Source organism: Peromyscus eremicus, chromosome 4, assembly GCF_949786415.1.
Source record: "Peromyscus eremicus chromosome 4, PerEre_H2_v1, whole genome shotgun sequence".
Lineage (NCBI taxonomy): Eukaryota > Metazoa > Chordata > Mammalia > Rodentia > Cricetidae > Peromyscus > Peromyscus eremicus.
In genome coordinates, this window is record NC_081419.1 from 150,943,263 (window position 1) to 150,962,810 (window position 19,548).

The 19,548-nt window shown below is 49.7% G+C and overlaps 1 protein-coding gene across 2 annotated transcripts in view; it reads left to right on the forward strand.

Annotated features, from left to right (window-relative positions):
• Positions 1-19,548, forward strand: part of Cdh4 (cadherin 4) — a 503,129-nt gene that overhangs the window by 436,053 nt on the left and 47,528 nt on the right. For both annotated transcript variants that reach the window (XM_059262058.1, XM_059262057.1), the window contains 2 exons: positions 10,625-10,780; positions 14,971-15,115. In XM_059262058.1, the coding sequence (XP_059118041.1) occupies positions 10,625-10,780; positions 14,971-15,115 (301 nt within the window). The remainder of the gene's footprint in view (positions 1-10,624; positions 10,781-14,970; positions 15,116-19,548) is intronic.

Below are 19,548 nucleotides of genomic sequence, written 5' to 3' on the forward strand. Positions count from 1 at the left end.
GGAGTAGGTGTGGCTTGGTTGGAGTAGGTGTGGCCTGGTTGGGGAAGTGTGTCATGTGGAGGCGGGCTTTGAGGTTTCAGATGCTCAAGCCACACCCAGTGTGATAGTCTCTTCCTGCTGCCTGCAGATTCAGATGTAGAACTCTCAGCTCCTTCTCCAGCACCACGTCTGCCTGCATGCTGCCATGCTTCCTGCCATGATGATAATGGGCTGAAAATGTAAGCCAGCCCCAATTAAATGTTTTCCTTTGTAAGAGTTGCCGTGGTCATGGTGTCTCTTCACAGCAATAGAAACCCTAAGACAGGTAGTCACTGGCACATGAGCAATTTAATGGTGACTTCTGAAGAAAATGGTCGTGTAGTGGGTTTGAGCAGCTGCGGGCCTGACGGGTGAAAGAGATTTGTCCTGACAGTGGGCCAAGCAGGAAAACTCTAGCTACATGATCCTCTCTCCCCCAGCAACCATTAAGTGCTAACGGAGCCTCCCCTTCCAGGATGAAATGTTGAAGGCTGGAAGCTGTGCCGGTAACCACTGCTGCTAACAGCAGTTCATAGTACTCCTCCCCATCCTCCGGCTCCTGTGTCCTTTGTGCCCCTCTCCCACAGGGTTCCCTGAAGGGGGTGACACAGGTGGCCTATTGAGGGCTGAGCACTCAGCAACCAGCAAAGGACTCTTCAATGAGATGCTGCAGCATGCTCTGAGGGTCTCACATACGATAGGGCCTCAATTTCACAATCTCGTCCCAAAACGATTAAAATGAAGCTCTGCCTAGGAACAAAGACATAATCATGCTGATTTTTAAATGAGGGGATTTTGACAGACAGTTGCCTGATCTAGGACCCACATCTGCAGAACTGGTTAGAGCAAGTGATGGCTAGCACTTGAGTCTCTGGTGGAGAGTAGAGTAACCCTGTGAGATGAAGAGCTAGCTCAGTCTTCCCATCTGTACGTGGGGCTCTGGGTCCCAGCAGAGATGGCTCTGCTTGCTTTCTGCTATAGAGTCAGTGTGTGGCTGGGCTAGGGGTGTAGCTCAGGGGTAGAGCACTTGTCTACCATACCCAAGGCCTTGGGTTCTATCCCTAACACCACAAATAAACAGATAAAGGTAATGTGACCACTAAGTGAGACATGGGAACTCTTCCCAGGGTCCTTGTTACACCTAAAACCTTTGGCCTCTGTAGCATGAATCTTAAAAAGTTCTTATTAATAAGATCAAACCCAGACCAAGTATTGGGGTGAATTCTGGAAGATCAGAGAGACAGAACAAGGCACAGCTACCTCACCTCACCAGATCCTCAGCTGGTCTTGTTTCCTCAGACTGGAAGCCTCTGAGTCCTCATCCAGAATGAATCTCAGCTGAATGCTGCTAGAAGCCTGAAAGCTTAACCAGCCAAATGCTTCTAGTTTCTGGTCCTCACGCCTTATATACCTTTCTGCTTTCTACCACCACTCCCTGGGATTAAAGGCGTGTGTCACCATGCCTGGCCATTTCCAATGTGGCTTTGTACTCACAGAGATCCAGAGGGATTTCTACCTCTGGAATGCTAGGATTAAAGGTGTGAGTGCCACCATTTTCTAGCCTCTGTATCTAGTGGCTGTTCTGTCTCTGACCCCCAGATAAGTTTATTAGGGTATACAATATTTTGGGGAACACACCGCAGGCCTCAGGCTACAACTGCAGTATAGGCTAGACGGTAGCCAGAAAGCTTACCATTCTGGAATGTTCTAATGGTCTTTTGAGGACTTTTTTTAAAAATATTTATTTATTTATTTATTTTATATCCCAACCACAATTTCTCCTCCCTCCTCACCTCCCAGTCACTCCCACCTCCCCTCTGCCTCAATTCACTCCTCCTGTGTTTCTACTCAGAAAAGGGCAGGCCTCCCATGGATATCAACAAAACATGGCATATCAAGTTGCAGTAAGACTGAGCACCTTCCCTTGTATTAAGCCTGGACAAGGCAACTCAGTGTGAGGAATAGGGTCCAAAAAGCCAGCAAAAGAATCAGAGACAGGCCCTGCTCCCACTGTTAGGAGTTCCACAAGAAAACCGAGCTACACAACTGTCACACATATGCAGAGGGCCTAGGCCAGTTCCATGCAGGCTCCCTGGTTGTTGGTTCAGACTCTGTGAGCTCCTGTGAGCCCAGGTTAGTTGATTCTGTGGGTTTTCTTGTGATGTCCTTGACACTGCTGGACCCTACAATCCTTCCTCCCTCTCTTCAGTGGGATTCCCCAAGCCTAATGTTTGGCTGTGGGTCTCTTTTGAGGACTTCTGAAGGGACAGAGATTCCTGGACAGCTGGCCCCTCCTCAGGATGGGCCACTGAGCTGGTATCAGCACAGATGACCAGGCTACTGAATCCTGATGTGGACACATTAGGTGGGAAGACATGAGTCTTCAAAGGGACATGAGCCCAGAGACAACACGTAGATTGGAGAGCAGCTGCTGGAACTGTTCCTGGCCACCAGAGCGGTGAGCAAGAGTGGAGCAGTCATGGCGTATGTACTTTCATCTTTTGCTATGGGCTCCATGCAGTCTCCAGGCCAGGCTCCAGTGAGCTGGGCCGACGTGCTGTGTCTCTCCCTCCCTCACCACTTTCCCCACTCCTGCATCCACCATCTTTATTCTCCGTGCAGTGGTGGTTCACAGAGGCCCCAGCACTCCTCTGACTTCACCAAGCCTAAGTTATACAGACCTTCGCTCCCCACCTCTCTACAGCCTACCCACTCCCCATCCTCTGGACCACAGGATGGCCAGCTGTCCTGCCTTTCCTGGGGCTTCAGCAGCCACAACTTCCCAGCAGAATGGTGAATGACCTGGCCATCTCTGTCTACCCTACCCTTGGGCTGTGACTCGGGTTTCACTTACTTATCTAGTAATTATGAGGCACCTGCTGCATACACTTTCCAGGACCAGATGTGCCACTTTTAGGGACAGGCTGCCCTATTGGGCTCCCAAGGCCCAGCAAGGTATGTGAAGCGTCATTAATGCTTGATGACAACAGAGCAGGGAAGGAGGAAATGGAGGCTGGGGGCGTCTGGGACAAGCAAAAGTGAGCGAATGCAGAAGACCAAGAAACCCTGATTCTCTGTCAGCTGTGGGACCAAGTGCAAGCTCCAGGAACATTAGAGTTTACGTGCACAGGGCTGAGACCACAGGAAGCTGCAAATGTGTTCAGATGCAAACATCCTCTTACCTCTGGGCTTCAGTGAGAGACAGACTTTAAAAGAAAATTGCCTTTCTTGGTCAGCAGCAGCCTTGCTGGCTCTAGTCACGGCCACGAGTAAATCAAGCCGTCTCCATCCTGGAGCGTGGGCAGAGGGATGGGGGAGGCATGGCTGTCACGACTCAGAGCCCTTCACTCGAAGAAGAAGCAGGAGCTGCTGCAGGCCATGCGGACTCCCAGCGGGGAACAAAAATGAGAAATTGCAACCTGTTCTCCCGGAGAAATCTCTGGGTTTAATACGGTACGAGGAGAAAAGCACAGAAACATTTCACCGGAGATCCATGTCCTGCTGGACAGGCTTGATCTCCAGGATTATCTGAGCATCTTTTGAAATGCCAGGGCAGGGACCATGGAGGCCTGTGAGTGACAGAACCATTAGCCATGGAATATCCAACTCCTTCAGAGGCCAGTGCCCAGAGGAGAGGCCATGGTGCAGGCGTGGAGGCTTGTATGCACTTATGTGTTTGGATGTGTTTGCACAGATCTTTGTACTGTTTGTGTTTGAGCATGCATGTTTGTCCTGTGTGTATACTGTGTGGTGTGTGTGCATATTGTGTTTATGCATCTATGTGTAGGGTGTCTGTGTCCATAACTAGCTGTGGATAAGAACAAATGAGCCAAATTTGAGTGTGATGTTCTCTGAGCTACTCTTGCCCCATGCTCCCCACATCCTCATAGCTTGTCTTCTCACTGACAGCCTTTGTCCATATTTATAACTATGAAGTGTCACTTTGTGGGACAGCTCTTGTCCCTAACAGGTGACTATGTCCTCCTGCTGTCTCCATATGTCCCCGCAGAGCCTAGCACAGCATGTATTTTTGGCCCTAGGCTGAGGGCCTTTTCTGAATGGATCTCTCTCTCTCTCTCTCTCTCTCTCTCTCTCTCTCTCTCTCTCTCTCTCTCCTTCCCTCCCTCCCTCCCCCCCCTTACACACACATCTGGAATCCAGATGTGATCCTGCCCCATTGCTTCCTCACTTGAATACACTGATAATAAACCCAGGTGTCTGCAACTGGAAGCCACATGGTGACTTTCTCCAGCTTCAAGTTCATTTGAGCAAGGCAATACTCTATATGGGGGTTTCTGGGACCTCCCTCCTTCCATTCTTTCCTGAGGACAGAGCGGCCCTGCTACCATCCCCAGGTGAACACAGACTTCGGTGCCGTACATTATTTTAATGCAGACATCACTTTAAACTAACCTTTTACCATCTGTTCTGTCCTCTAATAACAAATGCAAAGGAGCCCAAGCAATTCCCGTGGCTCCCCAGCAGGGAGGGGTAGGAGGCCCGTCTGCGTCTCCTACTCCACTCAGCATCTATGTCTGCCGTGTTTTCCTCACTCTCCAGACACAAATCACAGGAAAGTGCTCTCCCCTGGCCTGCTGGCTTCCTTCACACAGTAATTCTTCTCCACAAGGTAAACTATGAGAGAATCAGAGCGTTCCGAGGTCTGTGCAAAGAGCCCCCAGACGCAGCGCTCAGCGGCCCACGGCTGCTGTATTTCAGAAGGCGCTTTTGAGTGGCCTGGAAGATGATCAAAACACAATGAGTTTCCTTTAAAAAACAAAAACAAACAAACAAACAAAACTTTAACTATCCGGTAGGTTCTGTCCAGCACAGCTGCAATTAAATGTCCCTGTAGCCAGAAGGGTAGAGCAATTGCCACTCTGGAAGCAGCAGCATCTGTCCAGGGCTACAGAGACATGCATCACTCACTCTGTGACTCCGTGTGTCCCCTGCATCCAGTGCTACCAGGCCAGCATCACTCAAGACCTGACTACGACTCCAGCGCCCTAGTCCAAGCCCAAAGCCAAAGCCCCAGGCACACCAGCCCAGGGCCTGCCAGGCCTGTCCCAGAGCATAAGCTTCCACCTCACCTCCGTGGGAACTGCCCCTTACCCTTCAGGCACCAGGAGCTCAGACACAGGGCAGGCTCTGCTGTCTGTCCTCTAGACTCTCCATGTCCCTGGTTACTAAATCCCATGGAGCATCTGCAAGGATGGAGAACAGACACAGACTGTCCCCCTCACCAAGGCAGCACACAGGGGCAACTCAGCTCCATGGCAGACTTTTTCTGCTGTGCCAACACCCCAATGAAGAGCTGGCTCTAGCTAAGGGGAGGGGGGAGGGGGCAGGTGTTCACCACCCAAGCCTGACCTAGTCTAGTCTATTCTCAGAAGCCCTGTCCCCTACCTTGTCATGGAATCACAAGCAGGGCATTGGAGGCCTAGAACTGAACCCCACAGACTGTGTACCACACTATGCTCATGGCTGTCTTGCCTGCTTCTTCTCCCAGAGCCAGCACAAACAGCTGTAGGTTTACCCTGACCTACACGATGGCTATGTGGTGAAAACTGCGTGTTCTCCAACAGGTAAAGGACTTCTGCAGACTGTTACAGTGTCAGAGAGTCATTCTGCTGCCCTTGGTGATTTGGTGTAGGTAACCAGCTCTGTTTCAACCATGGTAAATGCTGGTTTAAGGAAGATATTCTCAGCTGGGCATGGTGGTATACACCTTTAATCCCAGCACTCAGGAGACAGAGATAGACAGATCTCTTGAGACTAGCCTGGTCTACATAGCAAGTTCTAGGCCAGCCTAGGCTATATAGTGAGACTTTGTCAAAAGAAAGAAAGAGAGAAAGAAAGGAAGGAAGGAAGGAAGGAAGGAAGGAAGGAAGGAAGGAAGGGAAAGGAAGATAGGTAGGTGAAGGAGAGAGAGAGAGGGAGAGATGGAGAGAGAAAGAGAAAGGAAGGAAGCATTCTCCATGTGACACACCAGCATGAAAATCACATGGGGCCCCTCACTAGATAAAGAGCCGCAATCAATTAAAAAATGCTGAGAGATGGAGAATTAGTCTTCCCCAGAGCTAAGTGTCCAAAATGGCTATCTAGTCCCAAATGGTCAGCCACCTCCAAAAAAAAAAAAAAATACACACAAGCAACACTAAGCAGACTCAGAAGGTTGTGTTTATATATTTAGTTACATATATGTCTAAGTCACTATTCTACCACTATGAAAAAAATACCATGACCAAGGCAATTCTTATGAAAGAAAGCATTTAATTGGGGCTTGCTTACAGTTTCAGAGGCTTAGTCTATTATCATCATGGCAGGGAGCACGGCAGCATACAGGCAGGCATGGTGCTGGAACAGTAACTGAGAGGTGCATCCTGATCCATAGGCAAAGAGCGAGACACTGGGCCTGGCATGGACCTTTGAAGCCTTAAAGCCCTCCCCCAGTGGCACACTTCCTCTAACTAGGCCACACCTCCTGATCCTTCTAATCCTATCAAACAGTACCATTTCCTGGTGGCCAAGCATTCAAATATATAAGCCTATGGGGGTCATTCTTATTCATAACATCACATTCCACTCCCTAGCCCCCATAGGCTTGTAGCCATATCAAAATGCAATGTGCATTCAGTCCAACTTCAAAAGACCCCAGAGTGTGTCACAGTCTCAACACTGTTTAAAAATCCAAAGTTCAAAGTCTCTGAGACTCAAAGCAGTCTCTTAACTCTAACCCCCGTAAAATCAAAGTCAAAAAGCAGACTACACACTCCAACATGCAATGGCACAGGATATACATTACCATTCCAAAACGCATGGAAGGGGCCTAGTGAGGAAATGCTGGACCAAAGCAAAAGCAAAAACCAGCTGGGCAAACTCCCAATTCTGCATCTCCACGTCTGATGTCAAAGACGGCAACGCATGTCTCTCTCTGGCTGGTTCCACGTGTGGTGTGCAGTTCTCTTTGGCAGGTGTCCCGCCACTCTGACACCTCCAATATCTTGGGGTCTCCAACACAATCCAGGCTTCACCTTCACAGCTGCACACAATGGCCTCTCTGAGCTCCATGCAGGGCACCCCCAACACATGCCTGGCCTCAGCAGCTTTCTTTAGCCTTGATGGGAGATTCCACAACCCCTTTCTTATATTCATGACTCTAAAGGCAGAACAGCTGCCAAAGCTGCCATGTTCTGTTTCCTTCTGGAGCTTGGCCCCCCAGTTCAACTACATTTGTATCTGCTTTCCATTCTTTAAATCCTTTCAACCAGTTGGAAGCTTAGCGGACGGGGTCTCGCCTTGAGGTCACCACTCCCTTTACTCCATGTAGCACCCATAACCTTTTCTTTAAACTTTTATCTCCTTGAGCACTGGAACTTCTGTCTTCTACGTCACACTTCCTGGTGCTCTTTTTCGCTTCAACTGTATATTTTGCATTTTTCTTTACTCTGCTGCTCCTTTTCATTGTAAATCTACGTAAGAGTGACCAATAATAACCACGTGACACAGGCAATCCTAGGCTGTCACAAAATCTCCTCTTCCAAGACCATTAATCTAAAACTCTTCAGTTTAGCCTCTTGCAAATTTTTAGGACAAAGACATGAATCAGCCACATTCTTTGCCAAAATATCACAAGAACAGTCTCTAGGCCACTTACTAATATTCCTCCCCTCTGAAACATCTTGAGCTGTCCCCACATTGTTCTCAGCACTACCGTCCTTATTCCTACTAAGATAGTGCATTAAACCCCACTTACCACTTTCAACTGCTTTCCTAATCCAAAGTCCGCATTTGTGGGAGCCCAGCTGGGAGACCGGCTCCCACATTTTACAACAGGGTACTCTTGAGGAGAGAGGGATAAGAGATTTAGATAGAAGGATAGAGGGGAGAGAAACAGACAGAAACACAGGATAGCCTCGGGAGGGACTGGATCCTTATCCACTGGCCCCTCTTGTCTCTTCTAAAGGGCTGGTTATAGGAGTGCCAAGGAGTAGAGAAAAAGACACGCCCCCCCCCCAGCACAGCCAAGTGCAGACCCTTCCAATCACCTAATAACCATGTACATGGTCAAGCAATCCTCTAATGCAGCCCTGCTGGGTAAATCAAGCTCACACCTCACTAGGAAACCTTTGTAGGCCTCCACACGCATTCTACCAACAAGCAGCATGACCAGACCTGTCACAGCAACACCCTACCCCTGGTACCAATTTCTGTCTTAATCACTGTTCTACTGCTATGAAAAGACACCATGATCAAGGCAACTCTTATGAAAGAAAGCATTTAATTAGGGGCTTGCTTACAGTTTCAGAGGTTTAATCCATTACCATAATGGTGGGGAGCAGAACAGCATGCAGGCAGGCAGGCACTGGAGCAGTAACTGAGATAAAAGTACATCCTGATGCATAGGCAGAGAGAGAGCATGGGCCTGGCATGGGCTTATGAAACTTCAAATCCCACCCCCATGACATACTTCTTCCAACAAGACCACACCTCCTAATTTTTCTAATCCTATCCAACAGTTTCACTCCCTGCTGACTAAGAATTCAAATATATGAGCCTATGAAGACCATTTTTTTTAAAGATTTATTTATTATGTATACAGCATATATGACTTCAGGCCAGAAGAGGGCACCAGATCTTGTTACAGATAGTTATGAGCCACCATGTGGTTGCTGGGAATTGAACTCAGGACCTCTGGAAGAGCAGTCAGTGCTCTTAACCTCTGAGCCATCTCTCCAGCTCCCATGAAGACCATTTTTATTCAAGCCACCATAATATGTAACAATAATAAGTAAAGAATGGGAGCCAACAAATTTGAAAGGAAGAAGAAAAGGTGTAATATGTGATTATATTTTAATTAAAATTTTAAAATCAAGTTATCCTTAAAAATGAAGAAAGAAAAGAAAGTGTAGCATGAATCATGAAAAGTCTTATTAATAAACAAACCGAAAGCCAGGTATTGGGGTGAATGCTGGAAGATCAGAGAAGCAGAACAAGCCACAGCCACCTCACCTTGCCAATTCCTCAGCTGATCCTGTTTCCTCAGACTGGATGACTCTCAGCTAAACTGTGCTACTCAAAAGCCTAAAAGCTTAACCAGCCCTAGTTCCTGGTCCTCACGCCTTATATACCTTTCTGCTTTCTGCCATCACTTCCTGGGATTAAAGGCATGAGTCACCATGCCTGGCTGTTTCCAGTGTGGCTTTAAACTCAGAGATCCAAATGGATCTCTGCCTCCCAAATGCTAGGATTAAAGGCGCGTGTGCCACCATTTTCTGGCCTCTATATCTAGTGGCTGTTCTGTTCTCTGACCCCAGATAAATTTATTAGGGTGCACAATATTTTGGGGAACACAGTATCACCACAAGAAAGAAATGTGTTCTCTATCAAGTTGAATTTTCTTGGAATTGGGGTTTCTCTGGAGCCAGCTTGCAGTTTGGTGTACAAACAAAGCTGGAAAGAAAATCTGTTCTCGGACTTCTCTCACACCTCCACTGGGAGTCCTGTCTTGTTTCATGCAAAGAAGTGACCCACCCAGCAAGATCCCTGCTTTTGCTGTGGATGAGGACTTCAGTCTGCCACTGTGGCCCTTACTTGTTTCCCTTTGTGGCCTGGCATACTACGTCACAGCTTGTCCCAGAACTTGAAATATTGAGAGCTGGGGATGGAGCTGTTTGTGGAATGTTTGCCTAACATGCATGAAGCCATGGATTCAGTTCCCAGCACTAGATAAACTAGACTCCATGGTGCATGCCTGTCATTCCAGGACCTGGGAGGTGGAGGAGGTTCAAAGTCATTCTCAGTTGCATAATAGGTTTGAGCCAACCTGAGCTACATGAACCCCTGTCTCAAATAAAAAATAAAAATGAAAAACAATCTTGAAATATTGTACCTCCCTGTCACCTGATGAGCCACAGACATGAGGTTGGTAGCACTGGGCAGCCCCCTGTCCACTGACTGCCCTTTTGCTACCCGTGGCTACTATCTGAGTCCATTGTGTCTCTGACTCTTGGCATCTTTAAAGGATTGAAGAACCATACACAAATACCCAAGTGGCAAGGACTTTTACTCAGAAGAGAAATGCAAGGTAGACATAGGCAGGGAGCAGCAGGTGTGAGCCAGAGTGCTCAAGAGCCCGTGTATTCCTGGAGACTCTTTCGGAGTCCTTGAGGAAGAGGCATTGGTTGTAGGGTGGGGTGTGAGTGGGTTTCTGCTCTGATAAACTTATGATTGACATATGGAAACTTGGGCCTTTGTGCCAACAAGGGGTATTTTAATCATATGCATAAGCATTAGATGGTAAATAGGGATTTTTCTCTAAAAGATTACACTAAGACATGGGTTACCTTATTATACATACACCTAAAACCTGTTCAGAGTGGAATGGCTCTTTTCCTCTAGGATATGTTTGACCACCAAAGGGAAGTGAAGTCCTTAGGGCATAGTGACTGGTTGCTTTGTCAGGGAGGGGACAAGTGAAATTCAATATGAGAGAGATGTTACTGAGCTGTTCCATCTGTGATCCATGATGCTCTGAGTGGTCAAGCATTAGGCCCTCCAGCCCACCCCAGCAGCAGGCTCACATCTCCATTCTTATGTCTTTCAGATCAGATCTGACAAGGACAATGATATCCCCATCCGATACAGCATCACAGGTGTGGGAGCGGACCAGCCCCCTATGGAGGTCTTCAGCATTGACTCCATGTCTGGCCGGATGTATGTCACTCGGCCCATGGACCGGGAAGAAAGAGCCTCTTACCATGTAAGTATTCATATAGGAACATGGCAATAACAAGTAGTCTATAGACTGCCCACTCTTCCACACCCCGTCATACCCTTCCACAATGTTTCATACCCCTCCACAGTCTTCCACACCCTTCACCCTGTAGGGTGTCAGCAGCAAGGCACACTTCTATCTGGCCACAAGGTCCTAAAGCACAGGTGGACCCTAGCATCTACCAGATCAGACTTGCCCAACAGAGGATCAAAGCATGATTGTCAGGCCCAACCCCAGCACTTACAGGCCAGACTGGGCTTTAAATTAGCACTGCCAGTCCATTCCTGGGTTACATCGTCTGCCTTTAATCTACATGATGTCTCTCTGGGAGCCTCTAAGACAAGAGTCACTCAGAAAAGAGGAACGGGAAGCAAAGAGAGGTTGTGGGGTCTCAGCCTCCTCCTTGCCCCCACTAGCCTTGGACATGAGGGAGGTAGCCAGGTTCCCATCTCTCTCTCTCTGATGTATGGTCAAGTGACACTGTGGCTGGTCCCCTGGGCTCTGCTCCAGCACCTGTGAGGGTCAGGCCCAGCACTTGACCTCTGTGAGCCTCAGAAGAGTCACTGAGGCCACCCTGGACTCAGGTCTCTCCCCAGCATGAAAAGCTCTCAGCTGTGGCATGGTTGTGATGATATCCACCCTATCAGGTGGCTAGAAGAGAGGTGTGGTCGGAGTGTTGTGTGTGCCTGTGGCTAAATGCCACGAGGTTGAATGCCCGGCGCTTTGACAGTTACCTGAGAACAAATGTGGAATTCTCGGCGTGTGCCCCATGCTGTCATATTAATTCCTGTGACTTCTTGCTTCAGCTCTGTGCTGATTGCAGGATGACCCTGCTAGTCCTCGGTCTGATGGCCGTTTGTTCAGGAGTGATCATCCATCTCCTCTCTCCAGAAGGAGGCTCAGTGTGCACAAGGATTTGTCAGGTTGTCCACACTATGTCTTCAGACAAAGACAGAGCCTGGCCCTGAAGCTACTCACTACCCATCTATGTAGAGGGGGGGATTACAGGAGGTTGAGTCTGTCACTGACAATGGTGACCTTCCCAACCAACCCCCAGTGAGTCTTGAGGAGCAGGGTGCTGTGCGAAAGGGACTAATGAAGTAACCTCAGGAATGTGGTTTGCCCATTCTGAGCCACAAAGGTCTCCTGCCCTGAGATGGTTACCCAAGCCTACAGCTGCAGTTTACAGTCCACAGAGCAGGAGCTTCTGTCGGGCTCACAGCACCTGGTTTCAGCTCTCCAGATGCCCCTCTTCAGAGACACTTCAAGAAAAAGCATGATCCTCCCAGACACCCTCCCCTTATCTACTCACTTCATTTCTCATCCGTCTGTCCATCCACTCACACTTACCTTCCCATCCACTCACCAGCTAGCCACCCACCTGTCCATCTACCCGTCCAGGTAAATATCTAACTACTTACTCACATACCATCTGCCCATCCTGCCATCTGCTTATCCATCCATGCTCCTCCTGTCAATCTATCCACCCATCTGCCCATCTATTTACCCATCTACCCAGCCACTATCTGCTCATCCATTCATCCACCCTAACCATCCTAACCGCACACACCCTTCCGTGCATGGTTAATTTCTTGAGCATTCTACATGTGTTGGTCCCTGGGTTAGGTACTCAGAAAACAGAAGTGGCTGGAGTAAACATGTCCCAAGTTTTGGGGAACATACACAGTTTTAAGCTGAGGAACAATTGAATCCTTCTTGGCCCAGAGGAAGGCTGGGTCTCCAGGTTTTCAGGCCCAGACACAGGCTGTGGGAAGAAGCAGTGGTGGTGCTGGTACCAACAGCGTCTCCCTGCCTGTGCTGGGAGATGCCATCTGGGAATTCTCACTTTGCTTCTCACATGGTGGAGACCAAGGTCAAGGAGAGGAAGTGAGGAAACAAGTCATCTTGTTAGCTTGGGTGGAGAAAGAGACTCCCTCAGGAGCCCGAGTCGGAAAGTCACTGTGTCCTTTTTGAGCAGGAAGATGGTTTTGTTCGAAGGCTGAACAACTGGAGGAAAGATAGTTGGAACTGATCTCTGCCCTGGACTTCATTTTCGGGGCTAGCATGCTGTTTGGGGCTGAGGCTTGGCTCAGGTACAGACTCAAGCAGGTGGTAAGAACTCAGCTTGGCTGCTGGTTTCTACACAAAAAGGGTCAGTGCCTCGCCCAGGAGCCCCCAGGCACCTTGCCTCACTCTGTGAAATCCAAGTAACACTTGACAAAGCTATGACAAGGACCCTCTGACAGGCCACATCCCTCCCCTTTCCAGACACCTCCCCCGCCCCGTCTTGTTCTCCTGCCCGCTTCATGCACACATCACCTCTAGAATATGTCCTCTAAAGACATCTGCACCCAAGTCCAGAGGGAGGGGCTCAACAAGATGTGAGATTGAAAGTTTGGAGAAAGACAGAGCAGGCCTATCCTATCCCACTTGCCCTCTTTCCCTGGGTGGCAGATCGCCTGGAGTCAGCTCTGATACAGAGCACTTTGCTTCCTCATGGGCCACAGAAGGAAGCCACTCACTGATTAAACTTACTTCTTCCAGGATTAGACAGATTCATTTTTAATTATCATGGTCTGTAACAGAAAGCCCCCGGCCTGAAGAGTTTCTGCTTTCTGCTTCCTCCCCTCCCTGAGGCCTTGACTTGAGGGCCCTGTCAAGTCTTCTGATTTCCCACCAGAAAGCTCTATCTGCCCTGTGCTTCAGGACATCTCCAAAATTGCTTTCATGCTCCTGGGACACAGCAGCTGCTGGCAGGCTGTCCCAGGCAGGAAATCAGCTATAGTGGGCCTTCTTGGGCTCCCTTCCTCTGCATCTCCAATAATCTTCCTAGTAGAAGAGTCAGCAAGCTCAGACTTTTCAGGCCCACCACCGTCAGCCTGTGGTGATCAGTGTGCAGCTCACTTTGCTGTCCCTGCCCCAGCTTGTCCTGTCTACAGCACAGGCATAGAGTTTTAGTCCTGACATTAAGTGGACGGTGGGCCTCTGGTCCAAAATATAACAAGAATTTCAAAATAATGAGACAAATCATACAAATTAAATGGCACACAGTGAGCATAGAGCATCTGTGACTGACAGGTCCCATGTGTCCACCTTTGACACAGTGTTAGGATGACATCACTTCTGCAGAAACCAGGTAACGTCTTGTGATTGCCCTCCACTCTATGTGTAAGCTCAGAACTGAAGGCAGGATCTGCAGCAGGGTCACCTTACCAGAGGATGAGCAGGCTGCAGGGCCCAAAGACAGCACAGCAGGTCCCCAGGGTCCTGGCCAGCTTGAATCAGTCACAAACTGAGGTAGAAAGCCTGTGTTCCTTTTCTCCCTAAATATTCCATCCCATGGGGCAGAGCCCCGAGGAATCATGTGACTAAGTTGTCCTTCCCCCAAGAGACAGATTGTCTCTTTCTTTCTCTGTGTCCCTACCCACCTCTGATGAGAGACATCCCAGGCAGCCCTGTCTGCTTTACCTCTGGTCTAAGGTTCAGCACAGTGTCCAGTGCTTGTGGACCCTTTGTAGGCACACTTTGGGAAGGAATAAATGAGTGGGTGGATTTGGAGGGCAACTCCTAACACAGCTGCCTGGAGCCCCTTCTCAAGCCGACTGTCCCCCATGGTCTCTCTCTGGCCATCCTTTGCCTCACTGTGCGAGGCTCCACAATGCAGCAAGCAGAAGCAGATGGGTCTGAGCTCACATCTAAAACATCATCCTCTCCCAAGGCTTTCTCGGGCCTCTCTGTGGACCCATGAAGCTCCCTCCCCAGGCCCTTTCCTGCATCAACCTCTCAGGAGGTCATCTAGGCCCCACTGCTCCACTGGGCACCCGTGGCCTAGCTGCAGCCACTGTGAAAAGACATAAAATCCTGTGTGCAGGGCACCTGTCCAGCCCAGGCATGTGAAAACATCAGTCAGACCCAGGGACTCCAGGGGATGTTGGCAGCACAGACAGAGAGTGATACCCTGTTTCTGCTCACATGACCCCATCTGCGGAGGGGAGAACCAACACTCACAGGAGTTTCTGGATGTGTCAGTCCCACCTGAGCACCACCCAGGTTGTCTCTGCCCCCTTCCCCAGGGAGCTACCCCAGTGCTGTGAGTCCCTGGGGAACCACCCACACCAGAGGCAGGCATACCCCTGAATGTGGCTGCCAGCTCTGACACGTCTGTCCCCCCACAGCTCCGAGCCCATGCGGTGGACATGAACGGCAACAAGGTAGAGAATCCTATTGATCTGTACATCTACGTCATCGACATGAATGACAACCGGCCCGAGTTCATCAACCAGGTCTACAACGGCTCTGTGGATGAGGGCTCCAAGCCAGGTGAGGCTTGGCAGATGTGTTGACATTTGCTTCTGGGGGACCCCATGGACGCTGCAGGACCCGTACGTGGGACTGGCGCTATTAACACACAACATTGCCCAAGTCTTTACAATCCTCATCCTCACACACCTCAGGGTACCAAGAGGCTACATAGAGAGGGTGCTGTAGCAACAGTGAATAGCCTGACAGAGCTCAAACCTTGGGTGCAGGAGGAGACGGGAAGAGGGGACTATTGTGCCAGAAAAGATAGACCCTAGGCAAGGGAGTAAATATTTTACCAGACTAGAATTGATATGAAAGTTTTAAGAAAGAATCAACATTAAGGACAGAAAGATAGCAGATGAATGGACAAACTCCTGAGGAGTGAAAATATTTTATAGCAATTAAGAGAAGTTGCCTGGCCACTGGTTGTTTGCGTGGGGTCATATCTGAATAGGTAAGAGGAGGGTGCTCACTATCTTGTAGTAAATGTTTTTGGGGTGTGTTTCAATGTGTGTGCACATGTAAGAGTGTGTATGTGGAGGCCAGAGTTTAACCTTGGGTGTTGTTCTTCAAGTTATTATCCACCCTGTTTTCTGAGACACGGTCTCACTCATCTAGAACTCTCTGCATTGACTAGGCTGGCTGGCCAGCAAACCCCATGGGTTCATCTGTCTGTGCCTCTCCAGCTCTGGGATTTTTAAGCATGTGCCACTGTGCCTGGCTTTTTCACACGGGCTCTGGAAGTCAAACACAGGTTCTCGCACTTGCAAGGCAAGCGTGTTAACAGCTGAACTACCTCTCCTTAAGGTAGAAATTGTCGAACACCACTTGTCCTCCACAAAACTGGCCATCTGGGCTGAGGCCCAAGAGTCATTAGGGGATAGGCTCTAATTGTTTGTGTCCTGGGTCAGGCTCCAAGAAGTGAGGCTTAGATCGTTAGAGCGGGAGATTTTGCTTTGGCCTTTGGTCTTTTTGTCTCTATGGTAACATGTAGCCTAGGAGCTAAAGCACAGGAGAGGGGAACATGTGTCGGAAGAGAGCCTAGGAAAGGACGAAGCTTTGCCAACCTGAGTCAGGAAACCAGACCAGAGACCAAGGCCCACCAAACAAGCCAAACCCTTCTCCCAGCCCAGAAGGTGAGCCCCTGTGCCAAGGCCCTCTGTCCCCCTAAGAAGTGACCCAGGAACCTGTCTTCCCACAGACCTGTAGGACACGTGGCTTTACCTCACTGTAAGCCAGGTCTCAACATCTCTGCACTCTACAACTACTGACAAGAAGGTGTGCCACTCACCATTTAGCAGTGAGGTCGCTTTAGACCCAGGCAGCTGTGTATGGAGGACACCACACAGGTACCCACATTCCCAACCCTGCTGGAGGCCTATGTAGGGGTGCAGAGTGCTAGTCAGCCCCACATCTGATAGGCCTGATAGCTGGGTCTCTTCAGAAGATGTCAGCCTATTAACAAATCCCTATGTGATCCCACTGAGCTGTCTCCTGTGTTGAGGGCTGGGAGGACCTCGTTGGACAAGCTTTGCCCCAGGAAGGGTGGAATGGATGAGGCCACAGAAGCCTCTGCTGAAGATACCAAGTATAGTCATTTAAAACCCGTGATACCCAGGTGAGCTTGAAGTTCAGACAGACAGCAAGCCACTCCACATGGGTTTCTCAGACACATTAAAATGTCTCCCTCATTTCTTTTCCTTCATTACTTACCTAGTGTCCTGTACTTTACCCGCCAGTCCCAGCTCTGGCCTCTACAGAGCACTGGGCAAAACAGAGGCAGTCTCCTCTTGGAAATCAAATGTAAGCAGAGCCAGACCAGGCTGTCCTCCAAGAAGCCACCTGCTTCCCCAGCTCTGTGGGCCCCATGAGGGGTCAGCCTCATCTGGCTAGGGCAGGAGGGCAAACATTTATCACACTCTCCTCCACCGGTGGAGTTTGTCATTGCTCCGTCTCTGGGGACGGCTGTCTCAACAAGATGATTGCATTCTCGAGTGATTGTCTTTCAGGACGGTGAGACACTGGCGAGCCCCAGTGTCACCAGAGGGAACAGGATGTAACATTATTTCTGTGGAACCTGAGGCAGCTCATCCCAAGGCAGTCCCCTGAGGGGCAGGGGCAGGCGGTGGGCGGGCAAATTAGCTACCAGCAACTGAGGAAAACGAATGAGAGCAGCCAAGGGCACCTCTTGGAAGGGCTGGAGGGAGGGGCAGGCGCAGCTGGGGTGTGTTCTCCTTAGCGCAGAGGCAGGTGGCCTGTCATCCGAGACCTGGGCCTTATCTAAAGGGCCCGAGGTTCCCCTGGTCTCCGTCTCACAAATCAGGCTTCCCACACCTTCTTCTAAAGCAAACAGAAAAAATAATGATAATAAAAAACAGCATGTGTAGCTGGCGTTGACTCATTAGGACAAACGAAGCAGCGTGTTGCCACACTGCCTCTCCGAAAGCTCCGTAATCCACGGGGCCTGCAGATCCGAGAGTGGGTCACTCCCAGAGCTGGCCAGGCAAGGGGAGCCCTCACAGGTCTGAACCCCGATGTCAGGCTGCTCATAGCAAGCTTTCCAAGGACTATGTATCAGTCCTGCGTGGCTTTCAGGGCTCCTGGGACTAAAGAGTCTGTCTCTGGTCCCTGGAGGAGCCACGTGTTCAGACCAACTCTGGGATGAGGCCTGATGATGTCACATAACCTGGCGTTCTCCTTCTCCCCAGACCCCAGCCAAGGGCAAGGATGTGGTGTCCTTCCCGTAGCAGTCCCTGGGCCCTGGAAATTGTCTGCAATTTCTTCTCCTCCATCGGTAAATTACAATAATGGAAGGGTCTTTGTGGGAGAAAGGAGAGCTACTGCCGGAAATTAGTCATTATTCTCTGGAAAGATGGGCTAATGAGAGGTTTCGGATGTGCGTCCTAATGGGAAACAAATGGGAGAAGATTAAATATTGACTAAGCTGTCGGAGAACATTCAAGGGCGGGGTTCATTCAGGGCCACTCGTAAGCAGCCTGGGGTCCTGTGTGCAGCCTGTGCTACCCCCCCCATACAACCCCAGTCTTCTCTCAATTGTAGGAATTCACTAGGAATGTCTTTTTGTCTAAATTATGGGCTTGTTCAGGAAATATATATTCATGTGTAGCCATGTGAAGTAATACAGCCAGCCACCCCCACCTTCGCCTCGCCCCCACAGTAGAGTGCACCAGACCGGCACATGGGCCACACCTAGGAGGTGGCATCAGGGCAGCCACAGCCATGTTAAGGGCTGGCCAGTGTCACCAGAACTCTCTGTGTGTCTTGGTATCTTTATGTCTGTGTCTATGTGTATCTATGTGTCTGTGTGTGTACATCTGTCTGTGTCTAGGTATCTGTGTCTGTGAGTGTGTATATCTGTGTGTGTCTACATTTGTATGTGAGCCTGTACATGTGCATGTATGCGTGAGTGTCTGTGTGTCTAGGTGTTTGTGTCTATGCATCTCTTTCTGTGCTGTTCTGCCACACATGCGACTCTGACCCCTGCCATCAAGACACAAAAGACCTATGATGATGTAAATATGAAATGTCCCCCATGGGTTCACAGAACCTGAGGGATATGGAACTTGTGAGAGGAAGTGGATGACTGAGGACAGGCCTTGAGGTTTGATAATCCAATCCCAGTTCTTGTCTGCTCCCTGTTTCCTGTTTCATCAAGATGTGAAGAAGCCAGAAGTCCCAGCAGATTCCCTCCTCCCAGGGCCTCCTGCTGCCGTGGCTGCCCCTCCATCATGTGATAGCCCCCAACTGTGAGCCGAAATAAACTCTCCTTCCTGTAAGGTGGCTCCTGACAGACCCCTTAAGAGGACTCTTCCCACTGCCCTTTTGTAGACACATGCCTTACCCCAGCCCACACCCATCCCTGTCCCTCACCCTGGCAAGCTCTGTCCTGTTCTTCTCTCTGTATCTTTGTCTTTTCAAGATGGGACCTCAGGATCTCCAGGGCTGGCGCTTTCACTCAGCATGAGGCTCTGGTTCATCCAGGCCATCACATGGGTCCCAGGGCAGAGGTCCATGGTATAAGCAACAGACTTGCCACAGTTTGCTAGCTGGGCACCCTCTGAGAAGTGCCAGGGTGATTTCCAGCTTGGGACCATCACAAATGAAGCTACTAGGAGGAAACACATAGGTAGAATGTTTGAGGACACCCACCTTCATTTCTCTGGGATGAAGGTCCATCGATGCAGTTCCAGCTCAAGACAGTTGTGCAGCTTGGTCTGTTTGAGAGGCCCCCGGCAGTGGGATCAGGATCTATCTCTGGTGCATGAACTGGCTTTTTGGAGCCCATTACCTATGGTGGGACACCTTGCACAGCCTTGATGCAGGGGGAGGGGCTTGGACCTGCCTCAACTGAATGTACCAGGCTTTGCTGACTCCCCATGGGAGGCCTTGCCTTTTCAAAGGAGGGAATGGAGAGGGGTTGGGGAGAGGTT